The sequence below is a fragment of the Mixophyes fleayi genome, chromosome 11, assembly GCF_038048845.1.
Source record: "Mixophyes fleayi isolate aMixFle1 chromosome 11, aMixFle1.hap1, whole genome shotgun sequence".
NCBI classification, from domain to species: domain Eukaryota; kingdom Metazoa; phylum Chordata; class Amphibia; order Anura; family Limnodynastidae; genus Mixophyes; species Mixophyes fleayi.
The window spans coordinates 2,631,775-2,649,198 of NC_134412.1; the positions used below are offsets into that span (position 1 = coordinate 2,631,775).

The window sequence follows — 17,424 nt, forward strand, 5'->3', positions numbered from 1 at the left end:
ACTGTACCCCACCCATTCCTCTGCCCTTCACTCACTCGCTCTGACCCCTGATGATGCCTGTAGACCCCTCGGGACTGTACCCTGCCCATTCCTCTGCCCTTCACTCGATCACTCTCTCTCGCTCTGACCCCCGACCATTTCTCTACTCCCCTCATTACTGTACCCCACCCATTCCTCTGCCCTTCACTCACTCGCTCTGACCCCTGACGATGTCTGTAGACCCCTCGGTACTGTACCCTGCCCATTCCTCTGCCCTTCACTTACTCACTCTCTCTCGCTCTGACCCCCGACCATTTCTCTACTCCCCTCATTACTGTACCCCACCCATTCCTCTGCCCTTCACTCACTCGCTCTGTGCTCGCAGCAGGATCTGGTGTTTGGGTCTCTGCTCATGACACAGCTGGACGTGAAACACTTCCCCTGGCACCTCCTGTAGTTTCCAGCTCAGATCTGTCACCCTGAGGTCACACACCTGGGCGTGAGCGAAGACGGCGAACCTGCCGAGCCTGGAGAGGGCCAATAACACAACACAAACATATAAAATCTATATATCGAACACAGATATAAAATATCAATAGTAAATAACCCATAGCGAATGTTGTAATCAGTTGTGCTGCATATAATTACACAGTGACACATGTAAGTGGTCTTTCAACACATGACTTTTGCAGAGATACGCAATCAGCGGCACAGAACGCACATGACAGCGCGGGAGGAGGAGACACGGCTTTATACATCTTATTTTTTCCAACACCACTGATTTCTTTTGAACACTTAATAAGATATCATCTGTGAGGGATATCTGCTATGAAAGGTACCCAGTGATGTCACTAGTCCCCTATATACCCTATATTTGGGCATATGTCCTCGCTGCGTGACCCCTGATAATGCCATGTCCGAGCTCTGTCTCTTGATAAATGAACATGAAACAGAAACGTGTCCTGGATTCTATCTCTATTTTCTGGTATTTTTAGCAGAGTGCTGTTGCTTAGCAACCTGGACCTACACTCCGTAGGGGACTGGAAGACAGAGCATCGACATCAGTGATCAGCTTGTGAGATCCTGCTTAGATACAGGACGTGACCTCATTAATATCTGGTGGGTCAAATAGTGACGGCTGGACCCCCCAGATGCAAGAAAGTATCAGATGTACAACCCAGTCACGGGGATACGAGGGGACTGAGGTGTGCAGGCTAAGTTTAATAAATGTAACCATTCCGTGCCAGTCCCAGCAGCGCCAGTCCCAGCAGGACCACACTCACTCTTTCTTCCTGGAGAGCAGGAGGCAGTCATTAAACAGATGCAGATACACTGGCTTTGGGCTGAGCTTGAAGCGGGATCCGGCTGCGTTGGGGATCTGCATATCCAGTTCCACCAACTCCCCGTGTTTTACCAGCCAGCGTGACTGTGAGATCAGAGGGAAGATCTGCAGGGAAACAGAGACCCAGTTAGCGGGGGGCTCCTACCGAGCATTGTGTTACAGACCCCCGCCCAGACCGCGAACCCATCCTCACCTTACTTTCGAAGTGAATCTTTTTATTGAGGTGAATTAACTCCTCGGTCCTTTTCATGGACTGTACGCTGGCGTTGCACTCCTTCACCAGCTGTGCGAGAAGAGACATCTGTTACACACTGTGCTCACCATTTGTAGCATCAACTCTCATCAGCTCACATATATATATATATATATATATATATATATATATATATATATATATATACACAAGTTAACCCGTGCATGATACTCATGCATTCTAGTCAAATCAAGCTACTTAAGGTGTTAAAAAGGTTCTTGTCATGCATTTGGGCCTAGCCCAGGCCTCCTCAGGGGAAGAGCGTTACTTCCCGACGCAAGCGCCCTTTTTTAACGTGGTTTTGTCCACATGTCACCACCTCATCATTTTTCTCCATCACCTCATCCTTCATCTTTATCGCCACATCTATCCAGATGTCTATCCAGACACAGGGATCTCTCTCAGCGGTCCTGAGTATCACACTCCTCTCGCTCTGTCACCCCCGGCAACCACCAACCACTCCCAACTGTCACACCCGGCAACCACCAATCACTCCCAACTGTCACCCCCGGCAACCACCAACCACTCCTAACTGTCACCCCCGGCAACCACTCCCAACTGTCACTTCTCCTTCAAGAAATATATATATATATTTTTTTTAAATCTTTATAAACACTTTTAACAATTAACAAATTAAATTAACAAATTAAAAACATCTTAGTATACCAAATTTCAGCCCTTTCTGAATTTTTTTTTCCACACACACTAAGAATTTAGTAGGTCAGTGTATAACTCCGCCCAGCAGGTGGTGCTGCAGTAAATTTCAACCCTTTCTGAGTTTTTTTCCCCCACACACACTAAGAATTTAGTAGGTCAGTGTATAACTTCGCCCAGCAGGTGGCGCTGCAGCTTGGGTTTTTTTTCCCCACAGACAGACACACGCCACTAGGCTTTTATATAGTAGATAATATATCACCTTTTACTAATTGTGTAATGCTCAGAAAAGCGGTCGCAATTGATAAATTATAAATAATAATAATGTTTTGTGAAAGTGGGCTCAGGATTTATCCTTATATCAAATAATGTTCTTAAGGAAGAACTCTCCCAAAACGTAAGATTTAAGATTAATAAAATTAGAAACAAATAATTAACCTCCGTTTCCCCCAATTATCCTTCCTGTTATGTCCCCTGATGGCTGCTTGTAACGGTGGCAGCATGAGATCTCCCCTGGTCGGGTGAATTTCTGATTCTGAGCAGCGTGGTCAAATCCATTCATTGAGATGGATGTGAGGCTCATGTGGGAGGGGCCTCGACAACTCTGCTAAAGATTTGAAAACCACCTGCTCCAAGCAGGAGTGATGGATCTCGCGCTACGGCCGTCATGATGAAACACATCAAATTTTCCTGTTTTATTTATCCAAATTTGTTAGTTTTAGGTTGAGTAATCCTTTAAGAAATGAAAATGTTTAGAACCACAAACACAAAAAGTTGGACAAAAATTAGATAGATTTTGAAAGCCTTTTACCACCAGCAGAGATATAATACATTTAATGTTTTGTTGAATTATTGAGTCACTTAGACTGACCCCTGCATATCTCAAAATATTACTGCTGTACCGGAGCTTCACGTCTAACTCATTCACCAACACCCCCTCCCTCCCAATACAATGACACCTACGTGTCACATCGTCACATTTAGTGTTTACATTGCAAACATTATAGTGTGTACACTGCAGGACAGAACATTGTACACAGAGAAATGATTATCATACATTTCACTTATTTATTCACCCCCTCAGAGCTTCTATCTCAGGCAGCCTCAGTATAGCCCATGTTTGGGGTGTGCATGGGGTACCATAGTGACCTATAGACCTTGTCTCCACCTTCACCTTATTGCTTCTAGGTTACCTTCTTAAGTTCGGTGAACGCCTGGCTGGCCGTGTCTTCATTGTGAGACCCCGGGGCCGTGTGTTTCAGGATGTTCTGCAGAGATACAAGAGCAGACTTGGTCTACAGAGCTAACAATTACTCAGACTCATCTAATATATTCTACATTTCAATAAATGTCCTGATATATAGGCGACATCTAGTGGTAAAGATTGGGATTGTCGCATGTAACTCGCTCATTGGGGTCAAACAAGCAAGGTCCAATCTGTCAACCTCTGGGACCTCCACTGAGACCCTGAGGTGTGATTCCCCTGAAGGACAGGAGTACATTGATTTGTTTATATAGACCTATATATTTGTTTTTAATTTAATATAAGACACAGACAATAATTATAATTAGTCCTGGCTACATACAGAATGTGTGCAGTGGTCTCTCCATTGCAGGGATACTGCTAATATATCATTACAGGAAACAGTCACAACTGGGAATGGAATAAAGATTTGAGGACTGGTTCAGGGGAATGTTAGTGACATCACAGGGGCTGTATCCCTCTTGTTTTAGTAAGAATCTGTTACGTTTATACTGACGGATACATATGACAATAAGATGATTAAATAAAGAGTAGTCTGGAGCCTGCGGTTCTCTTCATAAATCTAGGTTTGTCTGCCGTCATCATTCTGTTTTTAGATCTAACATAGGTAAGGGTGCCCATGGGTGCATCTCATATCATTCAGTGTTCCTGAATATTTCAGTCTAGATCAGTCATTGGGGATGAGGGACTAGGGCTAGATGCTGATTTGAAGGGTGGTCCCACTGACCTGAATTTCTTTTCCTCTTTGGGAAATGTCTAGTAATTTGGCCAGCATTATGTAGGGTCTTCCCTGCTGCTCAGACTGAGTGAGCTGTCACTCTGGGCTGTGATGCGGTGGCGGAGGTGTGGGACATACGTAGTGAGAGCAGCTGCAGTTATGATGGATAATATCTCTATTTCTCTCCTGTGAGGTCCACATATAAAGCTGCCCAATGCTCCATATAGACCTGGGCACACACGGTGCCGGTGACTGTACCTCCACCAGCATCTTCAGGCGCATGATCCTTTGGAAGGGCAGGATGAGGAAGGATGTGAGGGGCAGACGTTGGCACACTTGATCCTCCTCCAACTTGGCCAGAACTCCTCGGAATCGAGCGTTCTCCTGTCTGGTGGGAGGACAGAGAGAAGACAGTTCAAGACTTTGTAATATACTGTAATATAGCCCTATCATCCCAACATACAACTACACAGGAGAATTTAACGTTTTCTCAGCTGAGATTTTTTTCGAACAGATTTGTTGATCTCCAGATATTTCAACTAAAGATAAGAGATCCTTTCGCGACCACTATGGGAGATCCCTCTCCGAGACCACTATGGGAGATCCCTCTCCGAGACCACTATGGGAGATCCCTCTCCGAGACCACTATGGGAGATCCCCTCCGAGATCCCTCTGAGATCAAGATGGGAGATCACCATCCGAGACCAAGATGGGAAATCACCATCCGAGACCAAGATGGGAGATCGCCATATGAGACCAAGATGGGAGATCACCATCCGAGACCAATATGGGAGATCACCATCCGAGACCATATGAGAGATCACCATCTGAGACCAATATGGCAGATCCCCCTTTGACACCAATATGGGAGATCCCCTCCAAGATCCCTTTGAGACAAATATGGGAGTTCCCTTCCGAGATCCCACTGAGACCAATATGGGAGATTCCCTCTGAGGGCAATAGCCGAGATATTTATATATGTCAGAAAGTTGTGCTGGCCGATGGCTGTACTGTCCCCCATGTCTGGGGACTGTAGTCTATAACCGACCACAATAGGGATTTCCTGACCGATGGAGACGCTTACAGCAGCCGTTGATAGGTCTGTTCCTGATAGGCCTGGTTGGTGACATAAGGAAGATAAACTCTGCGCAGCTCCGGACAATGACGTAAGACGATATCACAGACATCAAACCGCAAGATGTCCTCCTCCAGCCGCTCCTCCAGATCGGTCAGGAACCTGCCGGCACGGAGCAGACAGTAAGGGTCAATGGACACATCCACCATTTGTTCATATCCTGTAATATTAGGATAACATCTCCCCCACACACCCCGAGATTCAGTTTAATATCCACAATATTTACAGTACCAGGTGTGTAATCATTTATAATATGCACATTTCCTAATGCGGGCTGCACTGATAATATCAGAGCTCGCCGATTATTCAGATATTACTGGTGTTATATATATTGGTATCACTTGTGTATTATAACATGGTTTTTACATATTTATTTGATCTTCAAACAAAGATATGAAATAATCAGATCCTCCCCAGGACAGCCACATTGTCCTCACAACGTAGAAAGGTGACATGGCTGCCTCCTAAGATACTTTTCAAACTGCATTGATAAATATAGACGATATCTCATGCTCAGATGTAGGTAGGTTAGAAACAAGATTATTATCTACTCATTTTACACTGGAACTATCCAGAAGTTTACTTTTTGCAAATCTCATTGCTATCCATCGGATTATGTGACTGAGATGATGACTGGATTTCCGTTTACTTGCAGTAAAACAAATTTACAAGTCTGTGTTACTGACTCAGTTCTCCCACCCCAGCCATCTCTCCCCACATTTCCACAGATGCCATATGTACACTCTCTGCCTTATATTTAAAAGCAAACAGAGAGCAGTCAAATAATAATTGAGTCACAATTTCCAGCCTGGTGTCTGAGTTCTTGGCCATGTAGCGGAGTATTCATGTGCTCCAGCAGACTGTATAATTAGGGGGAAGGGATGTGTCCTCTATCGAAAACAGGAGCCTAAAATCTGGCTCCCTCTCACAGTGATATCCTTCCACTTAGGATTAAGAAGAACCTAAGATTGTCCTGGTAAATAACGGGTGCTTTCTCCAGGGAGCCCATGGGGTTACTAGAAAGTTAATGGGGTGGAATGTTTTCATGTTCTGGATCTGTGGAGTAGACACATTTACATTTTCCACTGGCATTTCTAACTACATATCATCTAACCTTATGGTATATGAAGCTACTGCGGCCTGGGGCAAATGGCCGTGTTTGGGGTAGACATTAGCCGCCAACATAAAACGTCTATAAACATCATTAATCCCTGGTAGAATAGATATTTTGTGGCAGCCCCTGTGGGTATTGGACTGGGGAAGCATAACACAATGAACTAAGGGAGATCTGGGGCTAAATGTACCTCTCGCTGATGTCCTTCACTTCCGGCAGTTTAGAGAAGAGCCATTGCTTCTCCTGGGCTCCGAGACACTCGCTCAGTTCCAGGGAGTTGAGGAAGTGGTCCACCACTATAGACAGACTGTTCACATAGGAAGCTTCCGAGGTCACTAACTCAAACTTGGCCTGTGGAAACATGAAGCTGGTGAACTAGTTGAAGGGACACAGCAAGATAAACAGGTGCGGAGCTGGGGATAGGTACAACACAGGTTTACTAATCTTTATCTATTCATAGAGCAGTCTTATTACAGCGGACCCTGCACACAGTGAGAGCAGCCATATTGTGGGCTGAAGAAAGTGCCTCACACCATACTGGTGTCAATCGATGGTCTATATCCTCATGGATCAGCCCACAACATGGCGTCCTCCGCTAGTTCATGTACTTATAATATATCATGTAGGACCTCTTGTAGTTTCCTCTCCTGGATGGTCAGTGTGTTGAGCAGTCCGCTGCCTCTCACATCCGGGATATCCTGCCACAGAGAGAAGGTGGACCCTCGGGACGAGCGTTGGGAACGGAAGGAGCTGCTGGGGGACAAGTTGCTCCTCGGACTGGATGACACATCGTCGTCCTCGCTGGCGGTGTCTTCTCGCTTCTGCCTCTGGAGTTCCCGATTAATGGCCACGTCACTGTATTCCTGGTACAGGATGGCTGGAGAGAAGAGAGCAGCGGTGTTAATGTAACAGAGGAGAGATGGTTCCACCATAACCCTGACATGAAGAATGGAATAACCGTGAACAGACTGTGGGGCGGTAAATGTGGCAAACTTATTACATTCATGTAAAATGTTTGTGATTTTTCCAATCTCACCTCTATGTATCTATTCCACCGTAAATATAGCGTATTGATATGTCTGGTTATAAATGTGGCCACTGACATTGTCTGGGCCTACGGGACGCACAAAATTACGTCTAAGACAAAAACAGACGCCTCTTTGAGGAGCATACCGTACACACCCGTACTGTACCGAACTTACATATGACCGCCCCTGACCCACCACTCACAAGAGGACTCAACTATAAGATACTCAAAATATGGGCGTAAGTTGTGCTCCTGCACCGGACAACAATTTGAGTACAAATTATATTTTTTATGTAGTGCCTCCCAGTTACCCTGGATGTGATGATACATAATTATACTTTGTAGCACACAGGGACTCTTCACAAAGCAAAACTACATACAACGTTTGTGCGCCATATTTCAGGAATTCTCTTTGCACCTAGCTGTGCAGAAACTGGGAGGAGCAGGGGCAGCTTGCACACCTTTATACATGGCTGCGAGAATAGCGCAAACTGCACATAGCGGTGTGGATTTGTAGTTCAGGGTGAACCACACTGCACCCAGCTACGTAGACAGCACAAGCTCCAGGATGCTGGGTACAGGGACCCCAGAAGGTAAGTACTATAATTATACTACATACAGCCCATGGACAGAACATAGCTTGTTTCCACTCTTCTGAGGAGGAACTCTTCCAGCACACAGAGAGCGAGGCTACAAGGACACTAACTGTCCTATCTGGAGACCCTCTACTACACATACATGCAGTGCAGCATTGTAGGGGTAAACCTCCCAGCTGTCCTGAAATCTGGTCTGTCCCACCCAAATCGGCACTGGTGGGAGGTATGTGCATGACGGCCCACGTCCACTCGGTCCTATAATGTGACACAATTCTGTATTTCTCTAGTTATGACCAGTTTATAAGTTGGACGATCTTGGAGCTGCAAACTGTGACATTTATTTTGGGAATTCTCTTGACTCATTTGTTTTTCCTCATCAGTCCCAGTCTAGTAATAATCTATTATGAGAACCTGGATCTTCAGCCCCATCGTCCACTGTTCCTTTATATTGTATATATGCACCATTTACAGGGGTTTCCATTCAGACAGCTTTATTTTCATTATCCATAGATACCACCCAAAAGTTTTATCTGGATACAACTGTATCTAATAGGCTGAGCTGTGTCATATCCAAGGGATTGGAAATAACCTGGTCTACCTGATGATATAAAGACATTGGCTGAAAATCAGCAGCAGTAACTGATGTCACGTGTCATCGGTACACACAGGACTGAGATCTAATAATCTATAGAACATAGACACTTACAGCTCAGTAGGAAGCGTGACTGTCTCCGCTGGGACTTGGTGTCACCGGAGCAGTCCTGCGTCTCCTCAGAAGGCGACCGTCTCAGCTGGCAGTGACTCTCTCTCTCCTCACTAGGTGGTCTCCCCAGACCCTCGCTCAGTTTGTTCCTGAAAGGGTAAATGAAGCCGGTTCAGCCTCCAGTCTCTCTACAGCCTTTCTGGCCGTGGGGGAGGCAGAGAGTGGAGGCTGCGGCGGAACAATTGAAGGGCAAGTGTTGAAAATTCCTTAAAACAAGCAAACAAAGAGTCATTTAGCAGCGCCCTGGGACATGAAACGTAAAGGAGCATAGCCCCAGAAATAAGGAATAACAGTGGCAGAAGTAGGGTATACAGAAGAAAGGGTTTTATAGTATTACTATATTCTGTCTTGTATTATGGAGTATGGTCACTTCAGGTGGAGAATATTATCCGACACCCTCATTGACTAACGCCAGTCGCAGCCTTGTTTTTGTTATGGAGTAGAGTCCAAATTGGTGTGTGAAATGTCCGCTTGGGGCACAGAGGGAATTTTGGAAGAAAATCCAAAGTGCTTATTAAAATTTGCACGTGTGCATGTACAATAGATTATATTATACTTATTCTGATATTGTAGTAATGAAACCCTCTGAGCGTTGTACTCACCTGAGCCACGAGGTGTCCGAGTCTGCCGACGCCGGCTGCAGAAGGCCGGTCACCCCGGCACTGTTACACCTCCGCTCCCTGCCTCCAGGTTTCCCTGTATGTAAAGTGACAAGTTATCTCTGGAGTCTCAGATTTGTTATTGATAAATACGGAGACCTGATAAATATATACATTATTGTTATGTTTCTCTGAGGTCACTTTGTCTCCATCCCAGGACGTCATCACATTAGTCTGTAACACCTGGGAGGCGGCTCCCTGTATCTTCCACCGAACCTTCAGCTGTCTTATCTTACCTCTCATCATTGCTTCTTCCTATTATTTGTATTGTGTAATGAAGAAGTCAGTGAATGCAGCCAGTTACTGATAGAAATAATATACAAGAGCATACAGTCTATCCATTCACAAGAAACTAATCCCTCATGAATAGTGTGTATTGGAATAAGTCTCAGTGATGTCACTGGTTCCTAGTGACTGGATAGGCTGCACTCTCAGTGATGTCACTGGCTACTAGTGACTGGATAGGCTGCACTCTCAGTGATGTCACTGGTTCCTAGTGACTGGATAGACTGCACTCTCTTAGTGATGTCACTGGCTCCTAGTGACTGGATAGGCTGCACTCTCAGTGATGTCACTGGCTCCTAGTGACTGGATAGGCTGCACTCTCAGTGATGTCACTGGCTACTAGTGAATGGATAGGCTGCACTCTCAGTGATGTCACTGGCTATTAGTGAATGGATAGGCTGCACTCTCAGTGATGTCACTGGTTCCTAGTGACTGGATAGGCTGCACTCTCAGTGATGTCACTGGTTCCTAGTGACTGGATAGGCTGCACTCTCAGTGATGTCACTGGCTACTAGTGACTGGATAGGCTGCACTCTCAGTGATGTCACTGGTTCCTAGTGACTGGATAGGCTGCACTCTCAGTGATGTCACTGGTCCCTAGTGACTGGATAGTCTGCACTCTCAGTGATGTCACTGGTTCCTAGTGACTGGATAGGCTGCACTCTCAGTGATGCCACTGGCTACTAGTGAATGGATAGGCTGCACTCTCAGTGATGTCACTGGCTCCTAGTGACTGGATAGGCTGCACTCTCAGTGATGTCACTGGCTACTAGTTAATGGATATTTGTGAATATATTTATTTAGCCTCCATAGTGACTGCCTCCCCTATGTGTTAAGGGACAGGTACACTTTTGGCATTTTGCATACTATGATGCTCCGTAATTTAGTTTGCTGAATAGATGTAAACGCAGCATGGCACTGTACACACCTTCCTGGCCTGCAGATGCCCCTCTTTCTCTTAGGGTGATTTTGGTGGAGAGGGACTTGCCAATCCTAGCAGTGAAGTTGTTTCTACGCTGAGTGAGCTGCAGTTTGCTGATAAGTTCCGAGGCTGAGAATCTCCACCTCTCCTGCTCCACCTTACCAGGGGGCGCCGTCACCTCCAGAACGTCGGGAGACGCCTTCACTTCAGCTGCCGGTGGACTGGGGTCTTCTACCTCAGGAAACACGGAGTCATCCTCCGCTGAAGGGGAGGGCAGGGAGCTGCTGGGGTCTGGAAGGTACAGACGAAGTTTACGCCCTGTGGAGAGCAAATCAAATAGATGATCCCGCCAGGCCCAGGAACCATTTGTGCCAACCTCTACATTACTTACAACTTTTGCATTTTTCTCCAGTTTTTTATTTGCACTGGTATTTCTCCACCTAGTTTTCCACTACCTCTATAAAATGCTCCAGCATGGAGCAAAAGTCATCCCAAGCATGACTCTATTGTAGCCACCATCATGTATGAAAAACTGGCCACTGTAAGCACCAGTACTGTATCTACATTATATTATGTATTATTTATTATTATGCTTGATCTGCATGACATTACTCTGTCCCATCTACCCGCTGACAGATACATAGTGATATATTCTGCAGATTATTACATTACTGACCTCTCTAGAGATCTGCAGGACATTACTCTGTCCCATCTACCCCCTGACAGATACATAGTGATATATTCTGCAGATTATTACATTACTGACCTCTCTAGGGATCTGCAGAACATCGCTCTGTCCCATCTACCCCCTGACAGATACATAGTGATATATTCTGCAGATTATTACATTACTGACCTCTCTAGAGATCTGCAGAACATCGCTCTGTCCCATCTACCCCCTGACAGATACATAGTGATATATTCTGCAGATTATTACATTACTGGCCAAAAAATAATCCAAAACTGCCTATATTTTGTTTTGACTCATTGGATAATGCAGATTATTTTTCCATCTTGTTCTTACTGGCAGTGATGGGTAAAAATACTTCAACATTGGACATTTCTGGAATCTGATTTTTATTTATTTTTGGTGCAACATTTTTCGTGTTCTGATTTCAGGAGTTTTTATTGCTGAACAGATACGCACAGGAATGATCCCCGTATTATACCCACATGCAAAATTTATACTCACTGGGGCGCTCTTCCCACAAAGGAACTGGTTTTTACAGGTCCTCGGAGATGGTGGGGATCTGGCCTCAGTAGATACTTTCAATAAAACGCACTTTATAGGAGCACTTCACTCAATGTGATAAAACATTGAAGTGTTACATAGTGTTCCTGGTAATATAGACATTCCTGACGTTCCCTTACTGTCCTCCTGAATGGGGCTTAACCGAAGGAGGTATTATAGTGGAATAAAGTTAAAGTTGGCATAAATCAATCCAGAAAACGTAGGTGAAGGGTGATTTTAGGGACATTTCTTAAGTTGGGTGTGCCCTTTTATAGGAAAGGAAGTGGGTTATAATGTTATCCACTGAATATACCATTGTATTATGACCCAGGAATGTGTTGGGTGGACGACTGGCACCACAGAAGTGGTCACAGAGGGTCATTGGCCACTTACATGCTGATTTTGCCCTCTCGGAGCCCAGTGATGCTCTGCAGACTGGCCGGGGACTCTCGTGATCAGTGAGGGACGGTGTTTCTGGATGGTCGCTCTCTGAGCTGCTGCTCTTCCTTTTATCCCGTGGACTTAAATCTTCTGGGGTGTGATGTCGGTCTCCCGAGGGTGTCCTAGGCTCCATAAAATGGTCCACGTCTTTATTCTCTAAGGTCATGAACCAAGGATCCTCTATGTGGTTAGTCATACCAGGGATTCCGGGGTTAAGAGGACCCCGCACGGGACTGAACCCCAACTGTCTCTCAGTGCAAACAGTGGGGACTCCTCCGAAAGCCAAGCTCTCCTGTTGGTACATCACCACCCGATGCCTCTCTCTGGGGGGTGGGTCTCCCAGGCCGGGCACCACACTTCGTTCATGCCCATATGGAAGTGGGCTGCGGTGTGGCTGGAAGTCTGGGAAAGCTTGGTACTCCATGAATATCGTGTTAGGGAGACCAGGCCTGGGAACAGACAAGGGATATAGAGCTTATAGATACACACACATCATATAATAATATATAATACAATATATACTGTATAATATATAACACATATCATATACTGTATAATAATACACATTGTATACTATATAATAATATATAATGCAATATATACTGTATAATATATAACACATATCATATACTGTATAATACACACCATATACTGTATAATAAAATATAACACAATATATACTCTATAATAATACACACCATATACTGTATAATATATAATACATATCATATACTGTATAATAATACACATTGTATACTATATAATAATATATAATGCAATATATACTGTATAATATATAACACATCATATACTGTATAATACACACCATATACTGTATAATATATAATACACACTATACAGTATAATATATAATACAAGCATACTGTATATATAACACACCATATACTGTATTTTAATATGTAGCAACACATACTATATGCTGTATAATAATATATAATACACACATACTGTATAGTAATCTATAACACACCATATACTAGATTTTAATTTGTAGCAACACTATACTATATGCTGTATAATAATATATAATACACACATACTATATGCTGTATAATAATATATAATACACACATACTATATGCTGTATAATAATATATAATACACACATACTATATGCTGTATAATAATATATAATACACACATACTATATGCTGTATAATAATATATAATACACATTACAAATGTAGCAAAAAGCAATGTGAGTAACATTATGAGCATATAAGAAATGGGCAGTAATTGCGATATAAAGAAGGCGTTATGTGTATTAGTGCTGAGGATATTTAGATATTTACGGAGCTGAATTGCCGCATGCTTCCACCCAGCTTTTCTGTTCCCTCCTTAATTAAGTGGTTATGTGTTATGGGCTCTGTCTATCAGTAGCTCCTTTCTTGGGCAATAATCCCTCATTGCCACAATTTAGCAAACAAATATGGAGATACTTGTTATATAGATCTCCCCAAAGGAGGTCATTCCGCCAGCAGGATCTATCCATAAACTTATATCTACAGACATTGGGCCTGATGTAAGGACATTCTGTGTCGTATAGATGCATTCACACAACTTGCATCCCCATTTATTGATGCAGGTATCTTGCGCTTGGAGAGACGGATCGGAGGTCGGTGCAGAACAATGTTACTAACTGGGTGCGAGATTGGGAGTTGATGGCGATGATGATTGTCACATCTTTGCTACAGACTGTATACTAGAATGAAAGACGCATGTACATTGTACAACTGTAATACAGACGTGGAAACGTAACTTCTGACCCCATAATGATCACGTGCAAACCGGGAAACTTTACCTTCACTATAAATCAGGCCCATTATGTTCCTACGTAGATGTTTGTTAAAGAGCCATTTGTGCTGGTAATTGGAGAGTGAATGTTACAGCAGATTGCGTCACTCTGTGTATTATTGTATAAGTCTGTGTTATAATAATTAGAGGGACACACAGTAAATGCGGTTACTGCTCATGGACATAATGAAATTCCATCTCTTCTAAGGAGGAGGAATCAGCTGTCTGTCCACTGTCTGAACCTGCACTGCCTGAAGCTGCCGGCACAATCCGACCAACATCCACACTCACCACTGACTGCCAGCCTTGTCTGAGTACTAGAGTTCTGATCACTTACACCGTACACCGCACCTTGATGTCTCTCAGACCAGATATATCCGCACACCCCGCACACCCAGATATATCCTCACACCCTGCCGGCACAATCCGACCAACATCCACACTCACCACTGACTGCCAGCCTTGTCTGAGTACTAGAGTTCTGATCACTTACACCGTACACCGCACCTTGATGTCTCTCACACCAGATATATCCTCACACCCCGCACACCCAGATATATCCTCACACCCTGCCGGCACAATCCGACCAACATCCACACTCACCACTGACTGCCAGCCTTGTCTGAGTACTAGAGTTCTGATCACTTACACCGTACACCGCACCTTGATGTCTCTCACACCCAGATATATCCTCACACCCAGATATATCCTCACACCCTGCCGGCACAATCCGACCAACATCCACACTCACCACTGACTGCCAGCCTTGTCTGAGTACTAGAGTTCTGATCACTTACACCGTACACCGCACCTTGATGTCACACCCAGATATATCCGCACACCCAGATAAATACTCACAACCCAATTTATCCTCACACCCCCAAACACCCAGATATGTCATCACACCCCGCACACCCAGACATATCCTCACACCCAGATACAGCCCGGCATCTTACACACACGGATATATACAAGAGATCCTAATCCCTATTGTGTGTGAAAGAAGATGCAGCCAATAGGAGATTAAAATAAATTTCAAGGTGTAAATGAGGGATATATTGTGACCAGCATTTGATAAAAAATAATAATTGGTATTTTATTAGGTTAGTACCCAGACTCAATATGTCCAATACCAAGCATACAATGCATATCCCGCCTCCCCCGCACGCATCTATCCCCATATCTCCCACACTTTCCCAATTTAATGTAGAATCTCATAAAATATAAATATCAGTTGATGATAAAATTAGCAAATCTTCTCTTTCTATATACACCGATCGGCCACAACATTATAACCACTGAAAGTGAAATGAATAACACTGATTATCTTGTTACCATGGTACCTTCCAAGGGGTGGGATATATTAGGCAGTTCTTGAAGTTGGAAGCAGGAAAAATGGGCAACGTAAGGATCTGAGTGACGTTGACAAGGGTCAAGTTGTGATGGCCGGACGGCTGGGTCAGACCATCTCCAAAACCGCAGGTCTTGTGGGGTGTTGGCTTTCACCAGTGTGGGGGGCTTTTTAACAAGTATCATGGCAGTACTTGTACTCCCGTAATACCTGTTCTGTTATCGCCAAAACAGATTAATATCATTCATTGCATAGACTATCCCGGCTCTGAGTACTGCATTAGTATCACCTCTTTTACATTAATAGCTTTTCCCCTAAAATACTGCTCGGTTTAACGTTATTTATGGCTTAATCACGAATGTGTGGGGAGCAACAGTTCTCACTTTATATATGTGTGAAACTATTTGTTACGTTGCTTGGAGAGCGCCAAGCTCTTGTCTGCCACAGGCCTATACGTTTAGTGGGACCCATTCAGCAGCAAACACTTTTGGCCGGTGAACTCTACGAAAAAACGAGCAACGTGTGTCCCTCCCCAAATCCTCAACTAAACCCCGTCTTTGACTGCCTGGGCGGGTTTCTACTGTAACAAGGAGGCCCCTGTCATAATGAAAACCTGCCCCGGACTGGTCAGAGCAGAACTGGTGCTTCAAAAGGGAGGAAGGGCCCTCCCACAGGCTACCAACCTCACACTTAAAATTATTGGGGCCACACTTAACTACCAGGAGATCCCAGAGGGGAGGTCCAATGGACAAGTGTGTAGGAGTCAGACAACGCAATTTGTGTCATCGCACAGCGGGATCAGGGCCACAATGACGCAGTTCGTATCGAAGAGCGTCATCAAGTCCGCTCCTACTTCTAGGGGTGTGGTCAACTTCTTAGGAAGGGGACCTGCCAGAATCAGCGCCCGATGTTGCGGACATGTAGAACATTTTTAGGGTTACCTAAAGACCAGTGTCATTGGTCACTGCCGGCTCTGCACCTTCTGTGCCCAAATTATTATCTATTGTAGGATGAGCGGAAAATCATTCATATTATTGATGTACAATAACTCTCCTGCCCCTTCCTCAAAATTCATTACATACTGTAACGTAGATGGACCGCAGTACACCCAGCAGGAGCGCCAATAATGATGTCTGTAAAGTGAATCATTGTACATGTCAGCAGAGGTCAGGAGGCAGGAAACAACGTCAACACTGGGTCTAGGTCAGGGTTATTAGTCAGATAACAAAACGTCTAATAGAGAGGGTCAGAACTGCAAAAATAAGGGAATATCAGCCTGAGGGCAGGCTGTCTCTATGGGAAAGAGCAGCCCAGCCTCAGGCAACAACCGCCTGCTACAGCCAGACGCACAGCAGCAGCAGCCTACTACAGCCAGACACACAGCAGCAGCAGCCTGCTACAGCCAGACGCACAGCAACAGGAGCCTGCTACAGCCAGACGCACAGCAACAGCAGCCTGCTACAGCCAGACGCACAGCAACAGGAGCCGGCTACAGCCAGACGCACAGCAACAGGAGCCTGCTACAGCCAGACGCACAGCAACAGAAGCCTGCTACAGCCAGACGTACAGCAACAGCAGCCTGCTACAGCCAGACGCACAGCAACAGAAGCCTGCTACAGCCAGACGCACAGCAACAGGAGCCGGCTACAGCCAGACGCACAGCAACAGGAGCCTGCTACAGCCAGACGCACAGCAACAGAAGCCTGCTACAGCCAGACGTACAGCAACAGCAGCCTGCTACAGCCAGACGCACAGCAACAGAAGCCTGCTACAGCCAGACGTACAGCAGCAGCAGCCTGCTACAGCCAGACGCACAGCAACGGGAGCCTGCTACAGCCAGACGCACAGCAACGGGAGCCTGCTACAGCCAGACGC

The 17,424-nt window shown here is 45.0% G+C and overlaps 1 protein-coding gene and 1 long non-coding RNA gene across 3 annotated transcripts in view; one reads left to right on the top strand and one right to left on the bottom strand.

Moving 5' to 3' along the window:
- The window catches only part of LOC142107756 (uncharacterized), a 97,528-nt gene that overhangs the window by 60,909 nt on the left and 19,195 nt on the right, over positions 1-17,424 (top strand). The window lies entirely within an intron of this gene.
- The window catches only part of ARHGEF19 (Rho guanine nucleotide exchange factor 19), a 28,699-nt gene that overhangs the window by 2,511 nt on the left and 8,764 nt on the right, over positions 1-17,424 (bottom strand). Inside the window, exons 2-13 of one of the 2 annotated variants that reach the window (XM_075191207.1) lie at positions 12,336-12,832; positions 10,718-11,002; positions 9,448-9,541; positions 8,789-8,934; positions 7,089-7,336; positions 6,650-6,810; positions 5,295-5,447; positions 4,469-4,598; positions 3,422-3,496; positions 1,515-1,604; positions 1,263-1,426; positions 348-506 (exon numbers count right to left, since the gene is read on the bottom strand). In XM_075191207.1, coding sequence (XP_075047308.1) covers positions 348-506; positions 1,263-1,426; positions 1,515-1,604; positions 3,422-3,496; positions 4,469-4,598; positions 5,295-5,447; positions 6,650-6,810; positions 7,089-7,336; positions 8,789-8,934; positions 9,448-9,541; positions 10,718-11,002; positions 12,336-12,832 — 2,202 coding nt within the window. Of the gene's footprint in view, positions 1-347; positions 507-1,262; positions 1,427-1,514; positions 1,605-3,421; positions 3,497-4,468; positions 4,599-5,294; positions 5,448-6,649; positions 6,811-7,088; positions 7,337-8,788; positions 8,935-9,447; positions 9,542-10,717; positions 11,030-12,335; positions 12,833-17,424 lie in introns of both variants that reach the window. The other variant, XM_075191206.1, reaches the window with a different exon arrangement.